Below are 11,774 nucleotides of genomic sequence, written 5' to 3' on the forward strand. Positions count from 1 at the left end.
TAAAATGCACTGGACACCATGTGGAAAACATGTTGCATACAAAAAAATTAACTATTGTATGAATGAGATCCTAACTTGATGGCTCACAACCATTTAAACAATCCTTAAAGAAATATAGGATTCAAAAGTATGAGGCAAAAACAAGAATTCAGGATATCAATCTCTTTATTATGAAATCAAGTCAAAATAAAAAAAGGAGGAACTCTTCATTTTCTTTATGGAAACATAACAAGGAAATATTAAAAATCTTTCCATTTTGGGGCAGGAGAAACAACTTAGAGGTACATCTATGAATGCCTCCTTTACAAGTTTAAATTGTTGAACACAAAGAGAGGGATCAAACTAAATCATCCAATCTAAAAGATAAAAAGCCTTTATCACACGGGGTGGAAATAAATCTGCCTTCACAGTTAACATGCAAAAACAATCCAAACAGCAGCCAGTGTTGGAGATGACGGATGAGCAATTCAATTATTTATTTTAAATTTAAACATGACTAATCAACATGACTGCCATGGAGGCCCAAGTGTGTAATTTTCCAAATAATGGCTACAAGGTGTTAAATATCCGATAAGCACACGTTAAACCACAAAGATGGGACAAATCCATTTCTCCTCTCTCGTCAACGGGCGGTTGAGTAGCCATGTTCGTAGTTGTAAGCAGGTCAGAAGGATGCTTTTCTCCGAGTCTCCATCTTCATCTTCATGTCATGGTCATGTCCATTATGTTGGAGGAGGAGGGTAGTACTGGTTATACTGGGGGTACTGGTTGTACTGTCCCCAGGAGTTTTGTCCCCAACCGCTGTACTGTTGCTAAAAGAAAAGAGAATTCGTTGAAATCTTTCACAGGCTTATACTAAAGCATTTGTTAAATTGGTAGTTTTTTTTGTATTTTAAATCATTTATTCTCAACGGATAGATTCAATGTGAATACCCTTACATGCTTGTTGTGACATTAAGTGCAAGAAATGACCAAAAGTTCCGTGCCATTAATTCCTCAGACAAACCTACCTGGTACCAGTTGTAGTTGTATGCAGAGTTGTTCGCCTGTGGGTCTGTCGCCGCGTTTGCTGCATCGGTGGCGCTGTCGTCCACACGCTGTTTCTTGGTGTCAGGTTCCTGTGAGCTGGAGACCAACAGTTTTCAGTTAATACAATCATCTGTTATAGTGTAGGTGGTGCACGAGGAGCAAATACTAGATTTAGTGACATTTGAGGGTTAGCTACAGTTAATCCATTACACGTTTTGCTTTGGCAGTAAAAGTAAATAATTCCAAGACACTTTGGAAGGAGTGTTAATAGTTGTTTAGGGTGTTTCTTATAGATAAAAAGATCTGTTGACGTGATCCAAGCCTATCCACCTGTCATATCCGTTCTCGGCCTTCCTCTTCGTGGGTTCACTTTCTTTCTGTAGTTTCTGATGTTCCTCGTATGCAGCCACAAGCCTAAGAGATATAAAAGTGTTACACTCAATATGAAACCTGACAAAAGGGAATAAATGCAAACAACTCATCCCTGCTTCTTAAAGTAACAACACTCACACATTGATGTCACTGCCGAAGTCCTCAAGGAACTCCACTTTGCGCTGGCTGAAGAGGAGGCGGGATTCAAGAGGCATCGGGCTTTGCAGGGCACGGTCAAAACAAGCCAAGATCCCTGCCTCATTTTGTGTCACGTCTCCGCTGTACTCCAGCTCCAGCAGGTTCAGATACAGCTTTGGACTCGTCTGTAAAGAGCAAAATAAAAAGGTTGAAAAAGGCCATTTATTAAAACAAATATGATACAGCCGTAATGAGAAAATTGTTTACTTTTAAATGCAAACATTAAGCTGGTTCAACATTTGAAAACCATGTGGACTTCAACTTCTCTGTGAAGAACACGAAAGGAACCAAAGTCAAATGTCCTAGTCTTCAAAGCAGTGACTCATTTACTAAACAAAACTGAAAATGTTGCAACACTGAAACTACACCTGTTAGGTTTTTTCCAGGCAGAACTACATTTGAATAATTCTTGTAACATACATAGAAAGAACCAGAAATACAGAGGAAAAGACCTGGATGAGACAGAATATATAGTGCAGCCAGTAATTCAAGGCAGAGGTGACTAATATTCGAGGTGTGTCAGTAAAACCTGTTTAATCCCCCTGGGCTTTGTCACCTATGAACAATCATGGTTTATGAATTATTATGATTAGCTGTTTTACTGCGTGGGGTTCATTTCCATTCAAGTATGCTAACTTTTAGGATTTGATATGGTGGCTAACTTTAATGGACGTCAGGTTTTTCAGCCTGCTCTCACCTGGTCTCTCTCAATGGCATCAAGCAGCACCTTCCTGGCCTTGCTTAGACTTCTCTGCACCTTCATCTGCAGCCGGGCCAGCTTCACAGCATAAAACGATGTCTCAGTAGAATTCTTTGCAGACTCCATTGCCTCCAGTAACAGGGCCTCTGCTCCGTCCAAGTTTCCATGGCGTCGCTCAAGGCTGACCCTCCGAAGACGCACCATAGCCAGACCCGGTACTGCCGCTTCCAGGGACTTCAGGATATCACGAGCTTCGTCTACGTTGCCTGAAGAAAAAAGAAAAAAAAGAAAGAAAAAAAACTTAGTCTGCATGTCCTTCCTAAAACATCATGCATCACAATGACACCATCCCAAGATGACAGACTGTCACCCACCTTGCTGCTCCTCAAATGCTGCCCACAGCAGATGGGTGGATGGTTTCTTGGGCAGATGGACGGTGCACGCCTTCTTGTAGACATGTCTCACGCCGTCAGTGCTGTAGCCCTCTAGATATTTTGCATACTTCAGAGTGAAAAAGAGAAAGCGAGTTGGAAGAGATGCAGGAGAGGATAGAGGGGGGGAAAAAAAGAACAGAGGAGAAAGAGAAAGGCAAAAGAGACGAGACATTTTAAACCTAAAACTTCAGCAGACAGAAACAGTGAATTTCTTCATTGACAAGATCGTTTTTAGAAATTTTCTGTGTAAACCCATCAGCACCTTCATGGAACCAATTAGATAAGTTTCTGTAAGGTAGTGGGAGACGAAGAAGATGCAACGTAGTAGTTGGCAAATGCTGCAGTCAAATCTTGTGTGGCAAGCTGGCCATCCCCTAATACAACAGATACAGTCAAATATCAACGTTACACGCAAAGAGAGTGCAGGACGATTTACTGTGTCGTTGTGATATCATCGTTGTTGGGGAAGTGCAGGGAGGTAGCAGGAGTGAAAGAGAGGATAAAGCTCACGGTACCTTGGTCCAGAACTCCTCGTAGAGTGCACAGGCAATGAGGCAGCGTTCAAAAAGCACAACCACGCGCTCTGGGGTCCCGTTTTCCATTTCAAAGTCCAGGTACTCCTTCCAGTTGTTCAGCTGGGTCTTCTCTAATGCTTTGACGTGGAAGTACGGTCTTTTGATCTACAAGAGAAGAAATTCAGGATTATTTGTTATACAGTGGGCAGAATAAATAAAGAAATGGCTAATTTTCAAAAACCTTTAGAGACAATAAACGTGATACACACCCCTTCTTCAAATGTCCAGCGCTTGCTGACTTCATGTTCGTTGTGGTTGAAAACCTCTTGCCGCACCTCAATCACCTTGTGGCGCATATTCTCGATCTCTGTCACCCTCTACACAAAGACACACATAGAAAAGCCATGGTTAACAGTCACGCATGCTTTGCTTCCTCCACTTAATGTCAAAACTTCTCATCCTGCAGCTGAGGATTTACATCACCATGAGCTCGCCAGATACAAGAAGCCTGTGGGGGGGAGGGGGGGAGGTATGTTTGCACCCTGCACTTCAGCCTCTGGGTGCAGGTGCTGGGTTCAACAGCAAGCGTTGTTATAGGGCGAGAATCCCTGACTGGATGCCAACTTGAATCCCCCCTGGCATTCACTGGCTTGGCTGCTGACATGAAGAAACCTATTCAAACCTGAGCAAAGCTGTCTTTTCACCTCATCATGGAGAATAGGAAGCTCCTGTGACCCCCTGAAAACTGTACTTGTTGTAAATATGTCTCCCCTGGAGGATAAGGAATTGGATTTTTACCTTTGCAGGGTCTGGAAGATCCTCGGTTCCAGGCGGCAGGTCCTCCTGAGGAACAGGGGTCTCACTATCTTCACTGATCATCGGGGTCAGACTGGCTTTCGAGAGCTCAAGCCTTAGTTGAACAAATTCCTCCTCTGACAGGAAATGTTTGGGGTTGTTGTTCTGCACGTGATCTTTGAACCTGTTACAAAAGGTAACACTCCATTATTAGAAAGTTTAAAAAGACATCTTAGAAGAAAGGTAACCATAGCCTCTGAGAGCTCTTACTACGCTACAATCGGGGGGGGTTTTCACACAAGCTATTTGCAGAACATGTGTTGGGAGAATAACAGAGGAACTGATAAAACCAGGCACAACTTAAGATTTTTATTCCGTTTTCCACGTTACCTCTGGAAGTGCTGGGAGTACAGCTGAGTTGGGATGCCCAAGATGCGGTCATAGATGGCTGTGACATTAGCCAGCTTCTCCTGCTCTGTCTCCCAGCTGATGAAGGACTCCCACAAACGGTCTGAGCGGAAGTCTGTGCCTGCTGCAAGCACTGCGTGTTCATAAGCACTATGGTCGTGGAAAAAAAGAATTGATTAGGATTTTTTTTTTACACCATGTAATATATCTGTGAAGTTATTTTTATTTATATATATATTGATATAAAAAAACTTTTACTCACGCTCTAATGCGTCCCTCAGTGTCAGGGTCAGCAGTGTCCGAGTTCTCTTTGATGAAGGTCAGGTAGTGCAGCCACAGGTCAACACTGAGAGGGATGACCTGCAAACCTCTTCGGTACACCTAGGAGTAGTACAAATACATAGAAGCTTGTCAGTGGGTCAAACTTTATCACTGTAGTCGTAGAAGGTGTTCTCTCTGTCGCTTTGCCTCGTCTCTTTCATCATTACTGTAAACACTCACTGAAGAACCAAGGCTTAGGTACAATCACATGTTTTAAATCTGCGCATGATATAATAATGACGTACAGACGGGAACAATGACAGCTAGGTGAGACTGGTGAGCAGCTAAATGTGTGATAAAACTGATCTACATCGCAGGAAAGCTAACAAAAATAAATAAATGTGTGTTGAAAAATTAAAGGCGTACCTCTTCTGCAACTTGTATATTGCCATGCTTTTTCTCAATATCGGCATACTTCTTCCAGTAGCCATAGCAGTAGGGATAGCGCAGGAAGAATACATCAAACGCCTTCCTTACAGCTCCAAGGATGTTCTGCAAACAAAAGTAGAAGGACAGAGTGGTCTCTTATTCACGTTCACTACAACGAACTGTGGTGTTGTGTATTTTAAGGTTTCTTGTAATGTAGAAAAATACAAACTCAACCTTTCTGTTTAAGTTTAGACTATATAGTTTACAATTTATTTGTTTATCTTTATCTTACCTCTTGTTCCACTTGCTGCAGCAGGTAGACCCATCCATTAAAGTCTTCTGGGTTCTCCTCGCACCCCTTAAAAAGCTTTTCAAACTCACTGGGCAGGTCTGGTTCTGCAGGAACAAATGCTTCCTCTGCCGTGTCCTTGGATTGTTCCTCCAGCTCCATGCCATCCTCTGTCACGTGTGTTGTCTCTGTGGCATCAGGAGAAATTAATAAGTATGTACAAAAAAAAAAAAAAACTAAAAATGGAAGAGCAAATCATGTATTGAGTCTAAATTTATTAAAGGGGCTAATCAAGAGGACACGAGTAGATTCTTGTTCTAACAGTTCAACCAGATTTGTTGGGGAATTTTGATTTTATTATATAAATAAGAATTATAGAACCAACTAGCAACTATACTGACTATTTACCTAGACTGGCATCTTGTACAACAGCTTCTGGTTCTAAATTCATTTCATTGCTGCCTGGCTGAGCCTCCACAGATTCTGTGTTGTGTTCTGGGGGCTGTGCTGGCATCTCTGTAGGCTCCTCTGTTGGTTGCGGTGGAGGAGGAGGGGGAGGAGGTGGTGGTGGCTGCTCCTCTTGGAAGAACTGAGCATTGGCCAGCTGAAATTGTTCCACAGCTTTCTCAACAGCACCCAGCCCGCTGGAAATCTGCTGGTCTGGTAGCTGCTCAGGTGCATCTTGGGACACATCTGAATCCTCAGGCAAGATGCTGGTAAGAGGTTCAGGAGCAACCTGGTCCAAAGACCAGTCAGCAGCTTGACCTAGTACAGGATGGTCTGGAAGAAAGGCATCCCCGTTGCTCTCCATAGTAGGAGACTCAGTGTCCAGCATTCCAGTAATAGTGCCCTCTGAGAGTTGTGGGTCTGATGGAAAAACAGGCAAAGTTATCATTAGTGCAACAATAAGTACTTACGACATATGGCACATTTGTTTTAAGAATCATAAATATTTTATGATGTATTTTATTTTTTGTTCAAAGATGAAATCTATAATTTTAATTAAACAAAATAGTAACCATGTGACTAATCAAAAAGAAGAAAAGTCTATCAAAAGACTACTAATCGTTGACAAAAAAAAAAGTTCTGTTTTACAGTTCTGGTTGTGTGAGTATTTAAATGTCCAGTTCATCACATCTTGATGAGCCTACTCTATGTTACGTTAATAAACCAGAGAATCCACATTAAAGTAAATCTAGCCAATGTGTTGGGGAAATAAATGTATACGCTTGGTAATCCTGACAAACATCGTGTAATAGCAGTAGGTCGGTAAAACATTAACATCTAATGTAAGAAGCGCTGCACCTAAAGAGGTCAGCACAGTAGAAGCAGCAGTTGGTTCACTTCCTTGTACAAACGTAAAACGACGCCAGCTTTAGCTTAAACCGGGTTACCTGCTAAAAATAATGCATCCACGTGATAGCTTTCTTCATTTAACGACACTAAGTCGTTACTTAAATATGAATCCATGTTATATATACATTCGCGCGTTTCACCAAACACGATTGTTATTAGCTCTTTTACACCATGTTGAACTAACAAGATTGTTTGCACAAAGTTCATTCGGAAGTTGGGCCTCGACTCCTGTGTATTTCCTGATATGTAACACGGCCTAAGTTAGCTCCACATTAGCGTACATGTTGCTGACGGTGAACACGGAAGGATAAATGAATATTAAGTAATTCATCAGCCCTTTTCGCTTAAGATGAGATATGATTTGATGTCAAAGTAGTATATTTAACAGTAAATTATAGTCTTGGAATCTGAGCCGACAAGAAAAACCACAGCGTGCGAAGCGTTTGAATCCACGTCCAGGTAATAGTCGGTACCATCGACTGTTAGCTGGCCGGCCAATGTTGGCAATTACACGATGTACAAATGCGACACCAAACGCCGATTTAACACATTGTTCATAGTTAAAGACAAGTTTTGATACCTTACCAGTATTTTCCATGAAATTACGTCCACCTTAGGAACTCGTTTGCAGCTTTTGAAGTGCCTAACCTCGTCCAGTCAACCGCGTTTCGCCCACTATTCTTCACGGGGAACAGAGGCAGTGTGGACATGCGCATGCGCAGTGCTGCGCCCACCCGGCTGTGCGCGCGTTCGTTGTAATAAAGGCACAGACCTGTTACTCTTTCTGTTGTGATATTGGTGACATGTTTTGGATCCAATTTTACAACGTGATCACGAAATTAAAGACGCAAAACTAACTAAACAGGAGAGTTATTTTATACTGTAACAACTTGACAACTTGTGGGTGGATGCTGCGCGTAATATTTACAGTCTATGATGCTACATTACAAAACGAAATTAGCAAGCAAAGTAATACAGAGAGACAGACACGGTTGAGGTAAATTATGCATGTTATGTTAATGCTATAGTGTGATGGAATTGCGCCACGATATCAGAAATATATCGTATTTGCACTAAGAAAATAATAAAGCAATTGCTGTTGATCCACGGCCAATTTTCAACACTAAAACACTGTTTTGATCTAAAACAATTAAAAACTGTTAGCAATGCATCGTGGGATGCTTAACTTGAAGAGACAAAGGCCATAAACAGTATAATGATGTTTTAAATTACAGGACACTGCAGTACCTTTTTTTTTTTTTTTTTTAAAGAGGGTGTTGTCTTGAGCACTTGAAGCACGATCAGTAGTGTGGCATGTTGGGTTGTTTTCTTTTGTTTATGAAAATATGCTTTTTTATTTTTCTCACTTAGTTTTCTTTATTAAAATACCCAAAGCCATCAACTCCTGAATGGAGAATCTTTGGAGGATCATTTGAATAGCAGTTTTCAGAGGAGGAAACACAATATGGAGTACATGTGCTAGACACCAACGAGACCTGCTTCATCAACATGCATCGGATTTTAAAACTACAAATTAGACTCTTATTGATATCTTATTTCATTGATATCGCAGAGGATGTTTGATACAAACAGATCCTCAGTAGCAAGCTTGTCTAGGTATTGATTTTAACAACTAATTTATGAGTGAGGCTTAGATTTACATAGTGTAAAAATAATAAAAACCCAACAAGTGTCATCCTTGTCCTCTCAAAGTGTAGTTAGACCACTTTGGCTGTTGTATCTGAACTAGCATGTCTTGTTGATTTAGTTCAAAGGTTTTCCAAGAAGACAGATGTTATCGTCCAGAAGAAGTCTCCTGCAGTCAACATGTCTCTATGCTACTGAAGACCCCCTGACTCTGAATGGGACTTCATACAGGTCAGTCTGCTCTCTTTCATTGGTATTATTATCTTTGTAAGCATTGTTTTTGAGTATATATTGTTTATTTCTGATTGATTATGAATATGTAGTTTTTTGTTGTTTGACAGAGCGACACCGGAATAATGTTGCAGAGAGGAACAAGCCATACGACAGTCATCTCTCCTTTCCACACACCCAGACTCCAGTAGTTCACACAGGAGCTAAGAACTCAGAGTCCTTCCTTTTTCCTGAAGTCAAACACTTGACAATCTGGTCAAAGGACTTTTTTAAAAAGGTCTAATGAAGCTCAGCTCGTAGTGACAACGCACCTACTACACATGTTCTTATCTAAATGTTGTGATGCATATTTTTAAAGAAAATGTGTTTGTTTTGTTTGCTCAGTCATAAAATCAATCAGTTTATGAAGAAGAAGATTCTTTTCCCCACACTACTTCTAGGACATAGAATGTAATCTTAGAATGAAAAGTATCTACCTTTATTACATCTGTGTTTTTAATAACTAAATTTGCAGTATTATTGCAAAAACTGTTAATTTCGCCAATATGTATTGACAGCAGCAAATCTAGTCTGTCTCTATCATCTCAGATGTTTTATTGTTTGGTAAGGGTCAGTCTCTCAAAAATAATTTAATGAATGAATTTACATTTATTGCATACTTTACATAGTTTAAAGCAGACTCAAAGCTATGTCTGTTTATTACTCAAAACCTTTTGAGCTGGAATCTTTGGGTCCCCTTACAGTTTGTTTATTTGTTGTTGATGTTGTTTCAGTTTGACAGTAGCAGCATTCATGTTGACATTGCTCTTACAAATAACACTAACTTTATTTCAGTCGTTTATAAGTTTGTATTGCTTATTTTGTATATCACATTAAAGCATATTTTAGGCAGTTGTGTGTAGTCTACAGAATAATGAAGTTGTATTCTTAGTTGCACTGATATTATACATCTTTAGAATGCTGAATTTAGTTATTTTATTATTTATAGTGCCTATCTATTGTAAACTGTGATAAGTTGAAGTAACATTGAAGTTCTTTACAGTCGTCGTGACTTCCGACCTCCCCACCGGCCCTCCATCGAGGCAGGCGGGTTACCGTGACACCTACTAAATATTTTTGTTTAAATTTGGTTAATTTGTTTGTGTGCTTTACTTGAATCTACTCAATTTAAACAGGTTATTCTTTAGCAACTCATTTGAGTGTCTGCAATAATAATAATAATAATAATAATGTCTGCAATCTGTTACCTCAATTTTATTGAGTAGTTTATGTGTATCTCTTTTTACAGCCTTGATGTCCAAAAACAATATTGTAAGACAGTGTTTAGCTATTTAAAAAAATATCAGTCAACATGGTGAGACATTTGTTGTCAGTGTTGTAAACCTGTTGTATATCAGGATCATGGCAGCTGGAGATAAATGGAACAATAGCTGGTGCAAAAATATGGCCTTTGTCTTCACACAGGGAATCATCTATAGCCTAAGTGGCTATCCTTTCAATAAAAGCCTTTAGCTTTGGTTATTTTGTTAAATCGAGAAACTGTAAGAGCACAATGATAAGTTAAATATACACTTAAAACGTAAAAATAGTGGAGTTACTAAATCTTGAAAGTCACTTTATTGTAATCTGTAAAAACTGTAGATTCTGCTGCCCTGCCCACGTCACAACCTCCACGTCACAGACCGATCGTACGGCACCGTTTTGAATGAATGACAAGACCTGTCAGAGAATCACCTGGAAAACCTCTCTAATTTTCCCAACTAATCTGTTTCAGTTATTTACAACAAGCCTATGTGTTATTCTTGTGGACGATTAAGTGTTAAAGGGTGATTAAAAACAAAAGGAAAGCTTAAATGGCGTCAACGTGATCTAATGGATCAGTCTGCAGTTCCGTTTAGCGCGCATGCGAAATGGCGCGTGCTGCGTTTAAGGACAGTCCGATTTTCTTTTTTACATTTTACAGAGGCATGTTCGTTCCCAAGGCACTCGGTGGTTTGGTTGTAGCCATGATTTTAGAGTGGCTATATTGCTTGGTTATATTCACTACTCTAAATATATTTACCTGCCGGTTGTACCCACAGGTAGCAGATAGGCCTAACTACTACAATAAGTGCACTCACTTATGTTATGTCCATCTAACTCCATACTTCAAGAAGTATGTAGATTCACCAACTACACGTGATAACCTGAGGTTACATGTGTTATGATTACAAAGTTATTCGAAAATCTGGGTTTTATTGATGACTTCTGACAAACTAAAAATCAAAAGCCGACAGAAATTACCATCTTAAATGTCTTCTTAAAGCTTTAACTAATAATTTAATCATTGACCAGAAAGTTTGATTTATTCAATTATTGACTTGTCACCAAACGTCTTGCGAAGGCTTGGGCTTCACTCCTAACCTTTCTGCAATTATGTGCACCACTTGGGATGAACATAAAACATGACATCACAGCCTGGTGATGTCTTAGGAGCATCAGACTTGAAACTTACAATCACAAGGGTCACCGAAACAATGAGTCAGTCAACTAGAAATGCTTAGAAAACTTGAGATTAACTGGCATTATGCGATTTATATATTGCTGAATCGATTGGTATACATGATGAGTATATTACGTCTTGTTTTTCAATCAGAGTCCTACTATCTTTGAACCAATAAGAAGATTATATAAAGGGTAACTACAAGGGATTAAATGTAACATAACCAAAACTGTTCTATACCCCTACCTAAAAAAATAGTGTTCCCATGCCTCTCTCAGTGCAATAAGCTGATTATGATATGAAACTTTCAGAAACTCAAAGGTATCAATAATTACAGCCCCGACATTGCATCTGTAGAAAGGCTACAGTTTTTGTGGCACATGTCACCTATGGAAAGGGTGAAAAAATGTGGCTCAATATTTTAAATAGATGGCCTTCATATTAAAAACACTAGATTCATATCCATCTATTTTGTATCACATAGGCTATGATCATCACAAAGAGATGCCAAATATCTGCTTGAAATATTGTAATATGTAAAAAAGTCTTACATATTGATATTTATTTGCTTCCTCAGAAGTCGGAGCTCACAAGGAGGCCCTGAACGCAGCGCTAGTGTGTACGTGCG

General features: G+C 39.8%; 1 protein-coding gene across 1 annotated transcript; it reads right to left on the reverse strand.

Moving 5' to 3' along the window:
- Positions 1-147: 147 nt before the first annotated feature.
- On the reverse strand, positions 148-7,515 carry prpf39 (PRP39 pre-mRNA processing factor 39 homolog (yeast)). The gene is made up of 15 exons (XM_079344135.1): positions 7,372-7,515; positions 5,839-6,297; positions 5,434-5,618; positions 5,139-5,264; positions 4,714-4,832; positions 4,434-4,601; positions 4,047-4,227; positions 3,518-3,625; positions 3,249-3,413; positions 2,674-2,800; positions 2,297-2,565; positions 1,540-1,724; positions 1,360-1,443; positions 1,011-1,125; positions 148-812 (listed from the first exon to the last, which is right to left on the reverse strand). Exons 1-15 carry the CDS (start codon positions 7,382-7,384, stop codon positions 723-725), a joined length of 2,394 nt encoding a protein of 797 aa, XP_079200261.1. The 5' UTR covers positions 7,385-7,515; the 3' UTR covers positions 148-722.
- Between the last annotated feature and the right edge of the window lie 4,259 nt (positions 7,516-11,774).

This window comes from Symphodus melops (assembly GCF_947650265.1).
Source record: "Symphodus melops genome assembly, chromosome: 1".
Taxonomy (NCBI): Eukaryota; Metazoa; Chordata; class Actinopteri; order Labriformes; family Labridae; genus Symphodus; species Symphodus melops.

Coding starts and splice junctions, on each gene's coding strand:
- prpf39 (XM_079344135.1), bottom strand. Junction 5,619..5,838: donor TGTACAAGATGCCAGTCTAG/GTAAATAGTCAG, acceptor CTGATGCCACAG/AGACAACACACGTGACAGAG. Junction 1,126..1,359: donor GCCGAGAACGGATATGACAG/GTGGATAGGCTT, acceptor GTTGGTCTCCAG/CTCACAGGAACCTGACACCA.